The 19,196-nt window shown below is 54.4% G+C and overlaps 1 protein-coding gene across 1 annotated transcript in view; it reads left to right on the forward strand.

The window, feature by feature from the left end:
* Nucleotides 1-18,249: 18,249 nt before the first annotated feature.
* CAPN5 (calpain 5) overlaps nt 18,250-19,196 on the forward strand; it is a 38,743-nt gene continuing 37,796 nt past the window's right edge. The window contains exon 1 of the mRNA XM_061351371.1: nt 18,250-18,541. Coding sequence (XP_061207355.1) covers nt 18,293-18,541 — 249 coding nt within the window. The 5' untranslated portion in view covers nt 18,250-18,292. The remainder of the gene's footprint in view (nt 18,542-19,196) is intronic.

Raw genomic sequence — 19,196 nt, forward strand, 5'->3', positions numbered from 1 at the left:
GTGCATCACATCCATTACCCGTCTCAGAGGGTCTAACACACCACTGGCTCCTTCTTGCCCTGGGGGATGCACTTTTGGGTTGGTTTTGTTCACTTTGACCTCTTTGGATGTGTATTTGTGGGCTGGGAGTGTGCTTGACTGGGGGATGTCCCTTTTGCACCCCAACCCTGCAGGCCCTGATGCACCCTCCATGGCTGATGTCCTCATGCACCCCGGCTGCCCAGTGGCCCTGGCATGCCAAGATCCCAGTTTGCCCCGTTCCCATCCTGGTGCAAGGTCCTAGGCAGAGCCAGTGGGACCTTGTCCCAGTGCCCAGGTGATGCTGGTCCCAGTGGCTGTTCCCAGTTCCCGGTACCCAACTGCTGGTGCTGGTGCCTGGGAAGCCCCCGTTCCCTGTTCCCATTATGGTGGTGCCAGTCCCCCATTCCCACGATGGTGCCTGGGCGATGCTGGACCCAGGTCCCGGTTCCCAATGGGGTTTTCCCAGTTCCCCGGCGCCCACCGCTGCCGCTCCCAGTTCCCACCACCGGGAGGTGCCAGTCCCAGTTCCCAGGGCTGGGAGCGCCGCTTCCCGGAGCCTCATTCCGGAGCCGGTCACGGTTCCCGTTCCCGGTGCTGGTTCCCATTCCCTATTCTAGTCCCGGTTCCCATTCCTGCCCCCGGTTCCCACTCCCAGTGCCAGTTCCTGGTCCGGTCCTGGTTCTGGTTCCCATTCCCGCTTCTGGTTCCTATTCCCGGTGCCAGATCTCGACCGGGGCCCCGGTTCCCATTCCCAGTTCCGATTCCAGCTCCTGGTTCCTATTCCCGGTGCCGGTTCCGGTCCCCATTCCCGGAGCCGGATCCCGTTCCTGCGGTCGGGTCCTAGTGCCTGTTGCCGGTCCTGGTTCCCATTCCCATTCCCGTTCCCGCTCCCATTCCCGTTCCCGCTCCCATTCCCATTCCCGGCTCCCGCTCCCATTCTCATTCCCGGTTCCCGTTCCCATTCCCGGCTCCCGCTCCCATTCCCGTTCCCGTTCCCATTCCCATTCCCTGTTCTCATTCCCGGTTCCCATTCCCATTCCCATTGCCGGTTCCCGTTCCCATTCCCATTCCCGGTTCCCATTCCCATTCCCATTCCCGTTCCCGTTCCCATTCCCGGCTCCGGCTCCCGCTCCCATCCCCATTCCCATCCCCATCCCGCTGCCGTCCCCGGCGCAGGCGCGGCTGCCGCTGCCCGCCCCGTCGGGGCGGTGCTTGCGGGAGGCGAAGCGCTGCGGGCAGCGGCGCGCCCGGAGCGGCGGCACCGGTACCGGGACCGGCAGCGGGCAGGTGAGAGCAGAGGCTGGAGGCTGGGGGGGGACGGGACAGGGGCTCATCCCCGGCCCCCCATCACTGCCCCATCCATGGGGGGCAGCTCCGTGCCCGGCCCGAGGGGTGCAGCCCCACAAGGGGGATGCGCGGGGCACCTGTGGGACCGGGGCTGTTTGTGTGTGTGTGTGGGGGGGGGGGTGGTGAACACCCCATAACCGGTCACCAGCATCCATCCTTGCAGTGCCGAGTGTGGGGTGTGCTCTGCCTGCAGCGAGCGCTGGGGTGAGTGGGGGGGGGATGCTGGAATTGGGGGTGCTTGGGGCTGCTGGATGTGGAAGTTGTATCCCGGGTGGTTAAAGCCCCATGGCTGTTCCCAGTGTGGCCGGTTCCTGATGGTGGAGCCAAGCTGGATGGGAACTTTGAGCAGCGAGGCCTCGGCGCTGGCTGGGAAGTGGGATTTCTGCACCGGGAAAGGAGCCTGAGGTTTCGGTGTTGTTCCTTAATCCGCGTCTTTGGGACAAACCCAGAGGGCTTATAGAAAGTCCCATGGAAAGTTAAGGCAAGAGAGAGCTCCTGCCGCTGGGGATGCTGCTGGGGCGCAGGGCTGGTGGCTTTAATGGTTTCCAAGTGGATAAATGGATCTGGATTTCCCATATCCCGGGGGTGGAAGGCACCGTCCCCTTTCTTCCCACCCTGAGAAATGTCATTTTGGACCTGAGAACCCAACCCGGTGCTTCCCAATGGATGGCGTCCCATGGGAAGCGGCTCCATCCCTCACCTCGCACTCAGGTAGCTGCTGGGTGAGCGCAGGCTGCTCGCCTGGCTCTGCGGATCCACCTGCGTGTGATGCTTGGATTTGACACCAGGTATTTATTCCCAGTTCCCATCCTGTTCCTGCTTGGATGCTGCGTTCGCTCCAGGCTTGGTGGGAAGAAAGGGGCAGAGAAATGGGGGTGAAAGCAGGGCAGGAGCACGGAGGATGCTGTTAAACCCTCAGCTGCTTTTAACTGCATCCAGCGAGGGTTCTGCTGCAGACTTCCCCCTCCTTTCATCTCCATCCACTCTCACATCCCACAGGGCTCACACACAGGGTCCCTGCGGGCGCATCTCCCACCCCACATTGTACATGGGTGGTGGGCAGCCCGAGGCAGATGCAGAGAGCCTGGATGGCCACGCTGCTCGGGGTAGCAGTGAGTTAACTGGGGGGTTCAGTCCGGAGAAGGCTCAGGGGGGGACCTGATGGCTGCCTCCAACTGCCTGAGAGGAGGATGGAGCCAGGAGGGGCTGGGCTCTGCTCCCAAGGAACAAGGGATGGGACAAGAGGAACCGGCCTCAAGCTGCACCAGGGCAGGTTTAGATGGAGCTGAGGACCAATTCCTGCCCCAGAGGGTGCTCAGGCATTGGAACAGGCTGCCCAGGGCAGGGCTGCAGGCACCGGCCCTGCAAGGGTTCACACCCCATGGAGACGAGGCCTCAGTGCCATGGGGCAGTGGTGGCCTTGGCAGTGCTGGGAATGGTTGGACTGGATGAGCTTAAAGGGCTTTTCCAACCTGGTTGATTCCATGATCCCATGAATTGAGGAGGGACGAGCTTATGGATGCAGGCGGCGCAGGTGTCACGTGTTGGGAGCATCCTTGGGGCTGCAAGATCCAGGGAGGATGAGAAGTAGCAAAGCCAGGCATGGATGGAGGAGCATCCCTTACCTCCTGCCTGTAGCAAGACGCTGCACCAAGCAGATCTGCCCTGGTGCCATCTGTTCCCCTCCTGCCCTTCCTGAGGCCATCAGGGAGTCATTCTCTAATGTGAACCTCCTGGGGCTCAGCTTCAGCCCCTGAGCTGGTCCACGGGGTTACAGCACCCAAGGAGACATCCTTTGGAGCTGGTTGTGAGGTCTGACTTCCCCCTGCAGTGGGTACCTGTGTACAGATGCTGCGTGCATGGGGACTGCCTTGCTCAGCGCCGGGTGCGTGCCAGGAGCCATGTGCCAGAACTGGTTGGGAAAAGCTTTCTCGTTGGCAGCGGAGCTGAGGATCAAGGCATTAGCGGAAGGGAAAGCAGGTTTTGAGGAAGGCAGCAGGGCTTGGCTGTGGCAGGAGCCGAAATCCCCTTTGTCATCGCTTAGGGACGCCCCGTGTGCCACACAGGAGCAGTAATCCTCTGTGCAGAGCGATGACACATAGGAAAGGGGCAAAGTGACACGATCAAAGTGGGAGGGTGAAGTCCAACCCTGTTTTCTGCCACCAGCCCCACATCATTGCCTCTTGTGGCTTAAGTGGGGCTTTGACCTGGCCCTGAGCACAGCAAAATCCCTTCTCTTGTCTGTTCAAGGGTGCTCTTTTAGCTGGTGATGGATGCCCATAGAATCAACCAGGTTGGAAAAGACCTTTAACATCATCAAGGTCTTCAACATCATCACCCTTTAACATCCAACCTTTACCCCACTAAACCATGTCCACATGGAGAGCATCCATCTCAAAACCATGGAGAGCATCCTCAGGCTCCCGGGGTGGAGGGAGGTGGAAAGCCAGGGCTGTTACCAAAGGGGTCTGTGCTGGACCAACCTGTAGGCAAAGGGCTTCAGGTCTCCTGGACTTGATGGGGCTTCATACTTAGTGCCTATGGGAGTGTAGCAATGGAGAAGACTTCTGTTGGAGGGCTAAGGGAGGTGGCAAAGGGCACTGCTGCACAGATTAACCCCATGCAGAACAGCTTAAAGCCTCTGAGGGAAGATCTGAGCCCATTGCATGCCAAGCTGAGAGGCACCATCTGCATGGGGTGGATGAGATGCTCTGCTCTGGAATGGGCTGGCCCTGAGGGTGAGATGCAGGGTGTAGGGATGTCCCCTAGGACATACATCAGGCCATAGAGTGGGGCTTTGTGCTCTGTTTGGAGGTTGGATCACGTTGGGGTGGTTTTGGTCCTGTTGGAAAGGAACCAGGCAAAGGGTGCTTGTGGGATAAGGATATGGAAGAGTTAATGTAGAAGGACCAGGCTCTGAGATCTGGTGCTTGAGACGGATTAACTCAGCCTGGAGCAGGTGCAGGAAACAGGGCTCTGAGGCTGATCAGAGGGATGGAGAGCTATTATGGGAGGCTATAAAAGCCCAGCGAAACAAAGGCGGAGAGGGGATGTGCTCGCTGCCTATAAATACATCCAAGGGGTGAGCACCAGGGAGGCAGAATTGCTATTTAAAGTGGAGGACAGTGTTGGTGTGGGGACAAATGGGTGTGAATTAATTCAGTTTCAGAGGCTTAGCTGCATCCCATCGGAGGAGGGGAGGAGATGGGGAACTAGGGCACAGCACCTCTCGTCTAAGGTGATGCAAGGAGGATGTGGGGCTTGTTGGTGCAGGAGGTTGGGATTCTCTGGTCCAAACGGCCTGAACTGGTATCTCCTTTGGGAAGGGCTGTGTTAGCCAAGCAGGTCTCAGCATCCTCCTAATGCAGGGCATGGCTTGAAGCAGATGAAGCCCGGCCACGTCACCAAGATGATTTTTTGCCTTTGATTATGCCTTAAACCCCCCCTATACAAATAAATGATCCATCTCTCCCCTCCCTGCTCGCTGCACAGATTAGTAACAAAGCACTGATGCTGTAAGAAGGCTTTGGATGTGATCCCAAGGGGAGATTTAGGCAGCGTTTGTGCTGGGGTATGATGATGATGCTAAGAACGGGCGCATCCCGCTTGTGCATTCATTACCTCCTGCTCGGTGCAGCATCTTGCTACAGGCACATCTGTCCTGGTGCAACCTCTTCCCCTCCTGCCCTTCCCAGCAACAGCAGCTGCCTCCTTCTTAGGTAATTCCTCCATGTGAATTGCCTGGGCTCAGCTCCAGCCCATGAGCTGGTCCACTGGGTTGTAAACCCCAAGGATGCTCTTTGAGAGACCCTCAGGGATCCTTAGGAGCTGGTTGTGGGGTCTAAATCCCACCCTGCAGAGGTGCCACGTCCCCTCTCCTAACCCTGCATCCAAGCAGGGCAGCAGCAGGTTAATAGATGGAGAATGAGAAGGATGAGGCTGAGTCTTAAAGGCTGGGATTGGGAGCAATCCCTCCTCATCCTCACTGGTCTCCAGAGATACCTACAGATGTCCAAAACCTCTTCCATACCTACAGGAGGCTTTCAGCCCATACAGAGGCACCCATCACCCTCTGCTCATCCCCTGGTGTCGTGGGGCACACTTGGGTACCATTTATTTGCCTCCACTTCCTCTTCTGAGCTGCTTATAGAGCACAAAGGCTCAAGGATGGGCTTGCATTGACCTGCTTTGGGCCAGGCTGTGCTCCTCCATCCCCTGGCCCTGCGGGCACCATTGTGGATGGGGAATGAGGTGCAGTGATTGCTCTGGCTCTGCTCCCTTCCAGCTGATTACCCAGGGAGAAAGGGCCAGGTGCTGGGCACTGCAGAGAATGGACCCATTGGTTTCATGGGAGATGCAGTGGAGCATCTCTGTGGCTGCAGCGTTAACCCTTACCCTGCTTTTAGCTCTTCCCTTTGCACCATGGATGAAAATCCATAGGTTATTCCTACTATATAAGCTTATGCTGTAAGAGAGACTCCCATTTTGATGCCTAAACATAGGGGTAACTTCTTGAGGTCATGGTGTATATAGGAACAATTGCCGTGGAGTTTTCCCTTCTGGGACCAGGGAAGCTTCAGCAGCTTTTGCCTTTCTGCATGATGCGTTCATTTCCAGCCCATATTGCAGATGCTCCTGCTTTGGGGATCCTCCTGTGCTGGAGACGTGACAGATGATACCCCTGCAAAGCCGTGCTGGGAGCTTGCAGCATGTAGGTCAGAGAACCAGCTCCTTTGGGCCTGATCCAGCCCTTCAGAGGGGGATGGATTGAGCTCCTCATCCTCTACCTGCTCCTGCATCCCACAGGCAGCTTTCACATCCCGCTTCAATAACACTTTGATGTGTTTTACCTTAAAATACTCTTCTGGCACTGAAAAGTGCTCCTTGTCCCCTGGTTTGCCCTTGTGCAAAAAGAACCGGTTTTAGTCCTCCCACCATCCAGCCAAGCATCATCTCTGCTCTCTCACGTGCTGTGGCTTCAATCGGACATCAATGTAGGTTAAGGGGAGACGGGACGGAAAAGCATCCAACCACTTTGACTCTGCCCCACATTAGGAGGCTGACCTTAATGGGTCTGAAATGGTACATGGGTCTGAAATGGTACATGGGATGTGAAATGGTACATGGGATGTGAAATGGTACATGGGATGTGAAATGGTACATGGGATGTGAAATGGTACATGGGATGTGAAATGGTACATGGGATGTGAAATGGTACATGGGTCTGAAATGGTACATGGGATGTACAATGGTACATGGGATGTGAAATGGTGCATGGGATGTGAAATGGTACATGGGATGTACAATGGTACATGGGATGTACAATGGTACATGGGATGTGCAATGGTACATGGGATGTGCAATGGTACATGGGATGTGCAATGGTACGTGGGATGTGCAATGGTACATGGGATGTGCAATGGTACATGGGATGTGCAATGGTACATGGGATGTACAATGGTACATGGGATGTGCAATGGTACATGGGATGTACAATGGTACATGGGATGTGCAGTGGTACATGGGATGTGAAATGGTACGTGGGATGTGCAATGGTACATGGGATGTGCAATGGTACATGGGATGTGCAGTGGTACATGGGATGTGAAATGGTACGTGGGATGTGCAATGGTACATGGGTCTGAAATGGTACATGGGCCAGGGCTGCTTCTCCCCACCATGCAGGCACCTCCTTCCCATACTGACTTCTCCTTGGCTGGCTGCAGCTCCTCCTCAGCTGAGGGATGCTGCAGCCCTGGTTTGTTCCTTCAAGGTTCATCCTGTCATCTGGCCATAACTAACCCAACAGGACTGTGGCAGCACAGGGCCGGGCTGTGCTTTTACCAGCAGGGAAGGGGACATGCGGTAATGCTTTCTATGGAGTTACAGCATGACAGGCAGCAGGTCTCTGTGGTCAGGGGGTGAAAAGGGCACAGAATCATCATAGAATGGCTTGGGTTGGGAGGGACCTTAAAGCTCATCCAGTTCCAGCCCCCTGCATTGAGCAGGGACATCCTCAACTAGACCAGGCTGCCCAGAGCCACATCCAGCCTGGCCTGGAATGTCTCCAGGGCTGGGGCATCCATCACCTCTCTGTGCCAGTGTTTTGCCACCCTCATTGTAAACAATTCCCTCCTCACATCAAGCCTGAATCTCCCTCTTTTAGTTTAAACCCATCACCCCTTGTCCTGTCACAACAGGCACTGCTTAAAAGTCTCTCCCCATCTTTCTTATGGGTCCCTTTTAAGTACTGAAAGGTTGCTCTAAGGTCTCCAGGCTGACCACCCCCAGCTCAGCCTGTCTCTATAGAGAGAGCTGTCCCATTCTGACTGTATCTGTGGCCCTCCTCTGGACCCTCCCCAACAGGTCCCCAAACAGGTCCTGCCTGGCCTTCCCTGAAACCAAGGTGCCACCCCCCCACACTATGTTTGTGTTGTTGCTGCTTTATCTTGTTCTATCTCCAGCTCATTCATACATTGAATTCCCTGGATGGGCAAACGCATCCCTGCCTTGCGTCGAGCATCCCTCCATTCCATTTCCACTTGTTTGAGGCTCCCTGTCCCTCCTTGGTGCAGGATGCAGGTGGCTCTGCTTGCCTCCATCCCTTCCCAGCCCATCCGGAGCTGTTCCACCAGTTCCCCATTCCCCATGTAGAGAAGAAGGAAGCACTCCCTGTTTGCTGCTCAGTGTTTGTGGCTGCTTTGGTTTACCCTTTGCAAGCCACACCCCAGTAAGCAAGAGCTTCCTATAAGGTGTTTGCAGGGTTGGAGCTCCCAAAGCCTTGCGGAGCTGGTCCTACCGGTTTGAGCACGGGTAAATGCTCTTAAGGGCTGCTCCGGGATGATTGAGGGAGGTGATTTCTCTGCCAAGCAGAGTCTTGCACTGGTAAAAGCTGCTGCTGCAAGCCTGCTGTTGCAGAGCCAGGCCACCCACTGCTGGTGCGTGTTGGATGGGGATGCTGCCCACTGGCTGCTTGCCCGCAGGTCTTCATGCGGGAGCAGGAGAGCAGTGATTTATTGCATCCCACACGGGGCTGTGGCCAGGGCTGCAGCACGATTCTGTCCTGTGGAGTGAAAGTTGCCCACAGCACAGGGTGCATCTCACACGTACCCTGGGGTTCAGTGCTCCAGCTCAGGGCTGCTGCAGCGAGAGGGTATCTAAAGAGATACGGAGCGAGGGCCTCCAGCAGGACATGTGATGGGAGAGGAGGCAGGGGCTTAATCCCCATCCCAGAGCCTGGTGCTCAGCCCCTGATCCCCTGCTTGTTGTTAACTGTGTGGTAATCACGAGCCCTGAGCCACCTCCTGCAGACAAGCTGCTGCTCGCTTCGGCTTCAGGCAGGGTTACACAGAATGAACCCCAGCTTGGTTTGGGTTGAAGGGACCTTAAAGCTCATCCAGCTCCAACCCCTGCCATGGGCAGGGACCCCTTCCACTGGAGCAGCTTGCTCCAAGCCCCTGTGTCCAACCTGGCCTTGAACACTGCCAGGGATGGGGCAGCCACAGCTTCTCTGGGCACCCTGTGCCAGCGCCTCAGCACCCTCACAGGGAAGAGCTTCTGCCTAAGAGCTCAGCTCAGTCTCCCCTCGGGCAGGTTCAAGCCATTCCCCTTGGCCTGTCCCTACAGGCCCTTGTCCCAAGGCCCTCTCCAGCTTTCCTGCAGCCCCTTTAGGCACTGGAGCTGCTCTAAGGTCTCCCCTTCAGGAGCCTTCTCTTCTCCAGGCTGCCCCAGCCCAGCTCTCTCAGCCTGGCTCCAGAGCAGAGCTGCTCCAGCCCTCGCAGCAGCTCCATGGCCTCCTCTGGATTCACTCCAGTCTCTGATGGGCCCTAATGTTGAGCTCTGCCTGCACCAGGGGGTGAGGATGAAGGAGAGAGAAGAAACCCCTAACCCTGGGGCCGGTGGTGTTGGTGCGATGTGAGCTGGAGCCGCAGGAGGGATGCTCTGGACCAGCCAGAGGAGCAAACAGCGCAGTCAGTCTGGGAGGGATGATCCTGTAGCCCCAGCTGCCTCGGTTCAGTTCCCCACAGGGCATCTGCAGCCCCGTTATCTCTTCTGCTTCTCGGGTGCTCGTCTCCGCATCTCTTCAAGTTCAATTGCTTTAATTATCCCAGAGGCTGCAGGAGCTCTTGAAGCAGCGTTTGCATGGGGACGTGCTGCCTTTGCTGTGCTCATCAGGGGTTTTGTGAATGGATTCAGACCTCTTGATTCAGCACCTCCATGACCCAGGAGAAAGGCTCCGAGGGCTCCCCCTGTGACTCTGCTCTCCTTCCCCCTCGCTGTGTCACAGAGGTACAGGTCTGTCATCGCTCCATGGTTTGTTTTCCCAGTGCCAGTGTCTTGATGGAGGGCAAAGCACCCAGTGGAGTCCGTGTGACTGGGTTTAAAAGGAGCTGGTCCAGACGTTCAATTAGAAGCCCTGAATAAGTAATAGAAATGGATGTTCAGTTCACTCCTGCGCAGGGAGCATCCTGGTTTTCCCTTCCTTTTTAGCCAGTGGTGGTCAAAATGGGTGCTGAGAAGGGCACAGCGGTCTGGTAGCATCGTGGGGTGGGTTCAGTGTGATGCAGATGTGGGGTGACTGCCCTATTGGGAAGACAGGCTGAGAACATTGGGGCTGTTGAGCCTGGAGAAGAGAAGCTGCGTGGAGACCTCAGAGCAGCTTCCAGTGTCTGAAGGGGGCCTATAGGGATGCTGAGGAGGGACTCTTCATCAGGGACTGCAGTGATAGGACAAGGGGTGATGGGTTCAGACTGAAACAGGGGAAGTTCAGGTTGGAGATAAGGAGGAAGCCCTTTACTGTGAGGGTGCTGAGGCACTGGAATGGGTTGTGCAGGGAGGTTGTGAATGCTCCATCCCTGGCAGTGTTCAAGGCCAGGTTGGACACAGGGGCTTGGAGCAAGCTGCTCCAGTGGAAGGGGTCCCTGCCCGTGGTATGAGGGTTGGAACTGGATGAGCTTTAAGGTCCCTTCCAACACAGTATCACACAGTATCACAGTATGTTAGAGATTGGAAGGGACCTCAAAAGATCATCTAGTCCAATCCCCCTGCCGGAGCAGGAACACCTAGATAAGGTTACACAGGAACATGTCCAGGCGGGTTTTGAATGTCTCCAAAGAAGGAGACTCCACAACCTCCCTGGGCAGCCTGTTCCAGTGTTCCGTCACCCTCACTGAGAAGAAGTTTCTTCTCAGGTTTAAGTGGAACCTCTTGTGTCCAGTTTGACCCATTCCCCTTGTCCTATCATTGTTTGCCACTGAGAAGACCTGGCTCCATCCTCGTGACACTCCCCCTTTATATATTTATATACACTAATAAGGTCACCCCTCAATCTCCTCTTCTCCAAACTATAGAGACCCAGCTCCCTCAGTCTTTCCTCATAAGGGAGATGCTCCACTCCCTTAATCATCTTAGTTGCCCTAATCAAACCATTCCATAAGCAATAGCCATGTGGCCAGCTAAGGATGGAGGTGTGTCTATTCTGTGTGCATGATTTGCTCTTCCTAGGCTGTATTTCTGCAGTGCCTGAAAACCTGCTCTGTGTGATCAATGCCACGTTTGAACCTAGACCTTGCTCAGTGAGACCAGCCCCACGTCCCTGGGCTGCTCCATCCCAGTTCAAGCTGCCATATATAAACCTGGGGGAGCCCTGGACATGGTTCCAGCCATCAGGAATGGTTTCTTCTTGGTTTTGGAGGCTTCACCCCTGGGTGAGCTCAGGAGTGTTCACTGGTGCTGGTGCTTTGTGCTGCCCCTTGCAATCATTAACCAGGGTCATGGCTGGGGTGCTGGGACGGGGAGGGTTAGTGACGTGGTGGCTGTCTCCAGGGGCTGGGCATTGGCCAAGCCCATTCATTCACCTTCCCATGCTTGCCCTGCTGAGCTACGAGGGGTTTAACCCTGCTGTGGCCTGATGAGCAAGCCTGATGTAATGTGTGTGTGCCGTGGTAAGGATGGTGAAAAGCACCTGGGGATATGTTGGTGGTACCCAAAACTGAGCATCTCTGTTCTTCCCAAGCCATCGGTGGGTTGGGATGAGCTGGACCATGATGAATGATGAGCATCTCCATCTCCTCTGTGTCCCCTTGGCCAATGCTGGTTGCTGGGTGGCATGTTCCTCTTCCCAGTGCTTTTGGGTCTGTCCTTCTGCCACCTCCTTTTGCTCTCCTTCCACCCCTGTCCCTGCTAGTCCTGCATCTCCCCACCTCCTGCATTGGCTGGTCCAGGGGGAGGGATGCTGCCACCAGCTTTGCTCTGAGCTTGGTACTTCCCATTGTGCCAAGATGCCACCAGACTATGTCCCGGTCCCATATGACCTTAAGGGCTGTGCTGAGCAGTCTGGCTGGTGCTGCAGTGCTCTTGCCAGGCAGAGCTTGCTGCCAGCGCAGGGTTATTATGGGTTGTGGTGCAGGGCTGCCCTTCCTTCCTGCAGCTCCACCGTGGGCTCTGTTTGCACATGGTGACTCATATCTGCAAGGAATGAGGAACTCCCCAGGCCAAAGGCCTCCCTGTGGGAGTTATCCAAGCGAAAGGGGTGAGTTATCCAAGCGAAAGGGAGCTCCTGGCTATCACTCCCCCATGGCTCCTGCAGGAGGGGGGTATCCAAGGATGCCTAAACCCTCCCATTAACCCCAACATAACCAAACACTGCCCTTCCATGCAGACCCTCTGGCCATCTCTGTCTTTCCCTGTGCTGTCTTGTAGCTGTTAAGCAATGAAAGAGCAATGCTCTCGAGGGTAAAAAAGCAGAGGAAATAAAGCAAACATGATAAAAATCACTGAGCATCGATGAAAACAAGATCCAAACGTGACATCCTCTCTGGGGCTGATGTTGTGCAGATGCTGCAGGCAGGCTTTAGTGATAGGGAATCACTTGCACTGGGATGAGTGACCCTGGCCCCTTCCTTGCCACTGCTGTGAATGCACCTTTTTAATGACAGAGTACTTGATGTCTGGAGGTGTTAGCAGTAACAGCCTGCTCTCAGACAGCACCTTCCTCTGTAGGTCTCAGAGTGCTTTGGGGAAGGGACCAGGATCCCTGCAGGTCGACAGTGATGCTGTTTCCCACTCTAAAGCAGGATGCATCCACAGGGAGCATTTGCTGTACTTAAGTGCTTGCAAAAAGCCCTATGAATGCAGTGGGTTTGCTCACTCAGAACAAACAGCCCCTAACCCCATCAGGGTTGTTTTGGAGACTAAATCCACTACACTGAGGTTTTGGTGGCGTGTCCCCATGTGCACACATGCAAAATTAACCCTTTAGCTAAAAGATCATGGAGTCATAGAGTAGATTGGGTTGGCAAGGAGCTTAAGGTCATCCAGTTCCAATCCCCTGCCATGGGCAGGGATGCTTCACACTAGACCGTGTCACCCAAGGCTGTGTTCAGGTGTCTGGATTCGGGTCCTACCTGTGCTGCAGCAAATCCCTGGCGAAAATCAGAGCTTGGTGTAGATATAATTGAGTGAAGATGGTTGTTCCACCTTCAGCCTAGCAGAGTTTGTAGCTTAGATGAGAACAGAGATGCCATCGGATGAGGGGAAGAGATAAAGGCAGGAAAGGGGCACTCAGCCTTCCGTTCCTTTGTTTCAGCAAGTAACCACTGTTAATGCTCTTTAACCTGCATTTTGGCCAAAGCAGCTACTCTGGAAGGGTCTCCAGCTCTGTTCAGATGCATCTGGAGATGAACTACCTGTAACTTCCCATAGGAGCTGGCTCCCCTGTTAACCACAGTCAGTTTTGAGTAGAAATGATGCCTCGTTTTCTATGTTCCATCAGTGTAGCTTCAACTTCCAGTCCCTGTGCACGGTGCTAACGCAGGATGCTGCGTGGTGCTGCTGGCTCTGGCCCGTGCCACTTTTGAGTCCAAAGCACAACTATGGTTGATGCACAGCTGGAAGTGGGAAAGGGCTTTGGGAATGCAGCTCAGACCTGCTGTGGACCATGGTCCTGATGGCCTTTCAATGGGATTATCACCCTATAGCCTGTGACTTGAGGCTGTTTTTGTCCACGGAGATGTTGGTTAAGAGGCGTTTTGTCTGTCCTATAGGATCCACAAGCAAGGAGCCATTTGCTCCTGGCTGGGGTGCACAGTGATCCCATGCCAGCTCCATTGGTACAGGATCCTCCTGGCTGGAAGGGAAGGAGAGGAAGCGGTTTGTGGGGAGCAAGGAAGAGCCTTTCAGCAAGTATTTGGTCCTGGCCAACACAAGCACTTCCAATCTTTGTTCCCATTGCAGTGCTTGGAATTATGATCATTACCAGCTGGCAGGAGCTGGATGGTGCTGGAGGGAAACAGGGGAGTCCACAACACCCTGAGTCATAACTGTGGCTCAGTCCTCATATAAATGCTTTCCTATTTAACTGCTTTATGGCTGGATTAAGGTTGGGCTCAAACCTCTGTTCCCAGTCATTCGGCTCTAAGAGGTGTGAGTGCAGATTCCCCTCCTTGCTCAATGCACGTGGAGGGTTATTCATTCCAACCAGGCATGAAAACACCAGCTTCTCGTCCTCCTGAAGCATCCTGGCTGGCTGCAAGAAGGCAAAGAGTCATTAGCCCTTGAGCATTTTAATGTGGCAGACCTGATGTTCAGCCCGGTAAGCATGAAATGCTGCAAATTAGAGAGAGTAATGAATTCTAACACTGCGCTCCCCACGGCCCCTTCCTTTTAATTATTTCCCAATTAATTTCTGCCTTTAAATGATCCTGAACGTTATCCCCCCTCCTTCTGCTTGGCATTCCCTCTCCAGCTCAAATCCACCTCCATCATGTGAGAGCAGCCCCGCAGCAAGGACAGATGGCTCTCGAGGTGATAGTCACTGTACAGTGGGATAGCACAGTGAGGAGCTGATCCTTTTCCCTTAGGCAAATTAAGCTGGAGCTGCTTGGGAATAACCGTGGTCCTGTTCTCATAGGGATGGACGTTTTGGGTGTCTCATGGGTGTCAGTGTTGGGAGGGACATAGGAAAACAGAGCTCCAAGCTGTCGTTGCAGAGCTGGCTGGGGAGGAGCAGTCACTTTATGAATGAGCAGCCAAGTGCCAGCCCTTGGCCATGGGACAGGTTGGGAGCAGGGTGCAGCATCTCCTGCATCAAAGCCATAACTCCTGCCTTAACTCAACCGTGGCCTTTAGAAAGGCACCTGCCCCATCCCTGGCAGTGCTCAAGGCCAGGTTGGACACAGGGGCTTGGAGCAAGCTGCTCTAGTGGAAGGGGTCCCTGCCCGTGGCAGGGGTTGGAGCTGGATGAGCTTTAAGGGCCCTTCCAACCCAAACCATTCCATGATTCTCTCTCCTCCTCTCCAGGCTTTTCCCCTGAATCTCACTGGTTCTTCCTGCACAACCTCCCATGGAAATGTCCTTTCCCATCTGTTGGCCCAGCTCATGCACAAGTCCAAGCCATTCACCTCCCATCTCAGTGAACAGCAGCATCCTTCTCTCTCAGCCTGTGGTATTCATGCAGAAGGCAGCTGAGAACAGCCCCTTCCCATCACTGCCTGTGTCTCTGTAGCAGTGGGTGCTGTCACTGTGAGTCCTGCCTGGTGGTCACTCAGAAGGAGCTCATTCACTGCTAAGGTGTCCCCAAGACCTCCTTGGGGACGTGTCCCTTGTCCTTCACCCCCTTTCTCTGCTGAAGGTCCAGAGGCTAGCTCCTCCTTTGCCCTCGTAGCAGGGTGGATGTGTGTTTTGATGACTGGCTGCATTCCCTGGCTGCTCAATGAGGCTGTCTGCTCTTCTACAAGGAGTAAATCTGGTGTTTTGTTCAGGTTTTTATATCAGGCCATTTATATTTAAGGCTTTTCCAAGGGCAGGTGGTGCACTTGGGCCTCTCTGCAGCATCTGGGAGCTGGTCCTGATGCCAAGGAGAAAATCCTATGAGCATCACTTTGTACCACGGCACCTCCATATTCTGAGCTGCCTTCAAAGGCTCCTGTGTGTATTCATGCTTGTGTATCTGGCCCTATGCAGGAAAGGTCCTAGCCTTGGTTTCCTAATAGGGTTGGTTATACAGTACACTGAAGGCAGAGATGCTCTCCCTGGATTTATCCTGCGAGCTAAGATGTTATAAACTATAAAGTCTCAAAACATTCATCCTGGAGGATCACTAAATTCTCTTCCTCCACACTGGGGATATGGGATTAGGGAGACATTGGGGTCAGTGGGTTGTTGGCCATCCAGTGCCAATGGTCTCCTTGTGGGAGATGCATCTACCTGTTGTCCCAGTCCATACTATGAGGTCCACGCAGTTCAGATCATGTTTAATTAAAGGCCTAATTGCCCCTTTGCACAGTCATTACCAGTCATTGCAACCCGGGGCATGAGGCTGGGACACACTGTGTGATTCGGGAAGTGATGGAATCACCATCCCTGGAAGTGCTGAAGAACCATGTAGGTGAGGCCCTCAGTGCCATGGGTTAGTGGTGGCCTTGGCAGTGCTGTAATGGTTGGACTGGATGCTCTTAAAGGTTTTTTCCAACCTGGTTGATTATATGATTTGGATAAAGGTGGCTTCCTGGCAGAGAGCATCCCACAGCTACTGATACCTGTGGAGCAGGCAACAAGGGGGTTATTTTGGGTTCACTTAAGCTCTGAGTGATGAGCGCTTGTGCTGCTAATCAGGCTGATAAACTGCATCAATTAAAACCTGTGCTTTGCTCTTCTGCTTTGCAGAAGTGAAGTGTTTTCATCCCTCCCAGAGGACAGGAGGCTGGATGGTGCTCTTGGAGCATCACTCTGATAAGCGCAAGCATTGGTTGAGCACTCAAACAACTTCTTCCCTTCAGCTAAACCCAGTGATTCATTAACAGGGATCTGACTGCTCCCACATTGATGCCCAACTGTAAGTGATCATATAATCCCAGGGATTTGGGATCTTTACAGATTAGCTGCTTCCAATTAGCCTTTAGTGCAGCTTCCATGTCCCACCATATGCGATGGGACAATAAGCATATGGTTTCTCTATGTCTCTTTGGGAGCAATGAGAGGTCAGCTTGGTGGATGCATCTGGGGCATCTTGTTATACCATGAATGATGTTGGAGACCACAGCTCTGGGATTATGTGGCACAGACCTCCACTTCTTTAGGAAACCAGACTCAAAGATTCCCAACTAGAGTCACTGATGGTCAGCATTTTGGAAAGGACATCCCATTTTGGGGAGAGGGAAGGATTGTACATGGCTGTTATAAATATGGAAAAACTTTAGGGAAAGAGCTTTGGAAAAAGGTCTACGATTTAGTAGAATCATAGAATGGTTAGGGTTGGAAAGGACCTTAAGATCATCCACTTCCAACGCCTGCCATGCGCAGGGACACCTCACACTAAACCGTATCACCCAAGGCTCTGTCCAACCTGGCCTTAAACACTGCCAGGGATGGAGCATTCACAACCTCCCTGGGCAACCCATTCCAGTGCCTCACTGTAGAGCATCCCTTTTCCTTGTGCCCACTGTGGGGACAAGGTGACTTGACCTGCAGGGTGAAGAGGTGGGGACCTGAGCAAAGGGCTTGGTACCCAGTGGCCTAAAGGCAGCGGCGATGGAGTGGTGATGGAGAGGCGCTGCTCTCTCTCCGGGAGGCGTTTGGGCAGAGGTTTCCTGCTGTTTTCTGGATTGCTAAATTTACATCTCTGCCCAGGCACTGTCAGGACACAATAATTAATCCAGAAACACGCGGCAGGCTGCCAGGAGGCCTTCTTTTAATTAAACCCAGATCCGCTAAAGTCTGCTGAGAGGCTGTGTCTGATGAGATCATGGAATGTGTGTCCATGAGTGGAAGAGGGGAGACTGAGCTGAGCTCTTAGGCAGAAGCTCTTCCCTGTGAGGGTGCTGAGGCGCTGGCACAGGGTGCCCAGAGAAGCTGTGGCTGCCCCATCCCTGGCAGTGCTCAAGGCCAGGTTGGACACCGGGGCTTGGAGCAAGCTGCTCCAGTGGAAGGGGTCCCTGCTCGTGGCAGGGGTTGGAGCTGGATGAGCTTTAAGGTCTCTTCCAACCCAGATCATCCTCTGATTCGAGGCTGCATGGAGGGGGTTCTCTGGGTTGGGCTCAGCCCCATGAAACCTGTCTTGCAGGGGATGTCTTCTCCTCCTTTGCCTCTGGGATCTCTGTTTTTCCCAAAGGAGTTACAAATTCACTAAGAGACAGGTCACTGGCTATCATCTACTGTGCATGTCTTGATGGTGTATGTCCAACTTCGGGGTGAAATGGGAATCCTGTATCCAGGGGACCAACAAGGTACGCTTAGGCTTAGAGGAGACATTGGTCCCTCTTCATTAGTATGTAGGACTTTCCCTGCATGCTTAAATTGGTGATGAAGCACTGGTGAGGCTGCACCTCAAATCTTGTGTTCAGTTCTGGTCCCCTCACTACAAGAGAGACACTGAGGAGATGGAGCAGGGCCAGAGGAGGGCAGTGGAGCTGGTGCAGGGCCTGGAGCCCAAGTGTGATGGGGAAGGGCTGAGGGACCTGGGGGGTTCAGATGGAAAAGAGAAGGCTCAGGAGGGTCCTGATGGCTGCCTCCAACTGCCTGAGAGGAGGATGGAGCCAGGAGGGGCTGGGCTCTGCTCCCAAGGAACAAGGGATGGGACAAGAGGAACCGGCCTCAAGCTGCACCAGGGCAGGTTTAGATGGAGCTGAGGACCAATTCCTGCCCCAGAGGGTGCTCAGGCATTGGAACAGGCTGCCCAGGGCAGGGCTGCAGGCACTGGCCCTGCAAGGGTTCACACCCCGTGGTGACGAGGCCTCAGTGCCATGGGGCAGTGGTGGCCTTGGCAGTGCTGGGAATGGTTGGGCTGGATGAGCTGAAAGGGCTTTTCCAACCAATTGATTCCATGATTCTATGGTACCTCCAGGAGTGAGCCAGGGGTGCTCATGGGACTTCAGAAGTGGAGTTTATTGATGTAGGTGAGCCGCAATGTCTTGGTCCTGCCACTCAGATGCTGCAGGGAAGGACTGAGTGTCCGTGGGCAGACCCTGCCCCATCTCATTCCCACTCTCCCTGTCCTCCAGGGCCGGTGGGAAGGATGTTCTCCTCGGTGAAGCCCTACGAGAACCAGCGCTACGCCTCCCTGAAGAAGGAATGTCAGCGGCGGAAGCAGCTCTTCGAGGACCCGCTTTTCCCTGCCAACGATGATTCACTGTTCTACAAGTCAAGGATCCAGGGCATCCAGTGGAAGCGACCCAAAGTAAGTGCACCCATCCCAACGCAGCCTTCTGCCATCGCTGCTCTCCAGCATCCCCAAATGCTCAGTGCATCCTTCACCATTCACATTCATCCTTCACCAAGGGCTCCAAGCCTCAGCCAACGTTTCCTCTCCCCACCAGGGTTTATTTGCTCAGGCTTGGTGGTGTGAGCCTCTGGGATGCCAGTCAGACCTGATGCACCTGGGTCAGTCTGCTTTACCCCCAGTGAGAGCCAAGAGGAAGGGAGGCTTCTCTGTGACTCAGTTTCCCCATGCATAAAACAGAGAGATGGTTTGCAGCCAGGTTGGTGTTGGGTACTCTTGTTAAGCTTGATGGGTCCAGCAGAGCAAAGCGTTATCTATGAATACTCTTGATGGTCTATTTGAAAGGGAAAAGCAGATAAGCTTTGGGTGAGTTAGACATAAAGAAAGTCAGATATAAGGTTAGATATAAAGATCTTCCTTGTGAGGGTGCTGAGGCGCTGGCACAGGGTGCCCAGAGAAGCTGTGGCTGCCCCATCCCTGGCAGTGTTCAAGGCCAGGTTGGACACAGGGGCTTGGAGCAAGCTGCTCCAGTGGAAGGGGTCCCTGCCTGTGGTAGGGGTTGGAGCTGGATGAGCTTTAAGCTCCGTTCCAGCACAAACCAGTCTGTGATTCT

The sequence above is a fragment of the Neopsephotus bourkii genome, unplaced genomic scaffold, assembly GCF_033783945.1.
Source record: "Neopsephotus bourkii isolate Nb327-2 ecotype Australia unplaced genomic scaffold, CSIRO-AGI_Nbou_v1 NB_580, whole genome shotgun sequence".
NCBI classification, from domain to species: Eukaryota; Metazoa; Chordata; class Aves; order Psittaciformes; family Psittacidae; genus Neopsephotus; species Neopsephotus bourkii.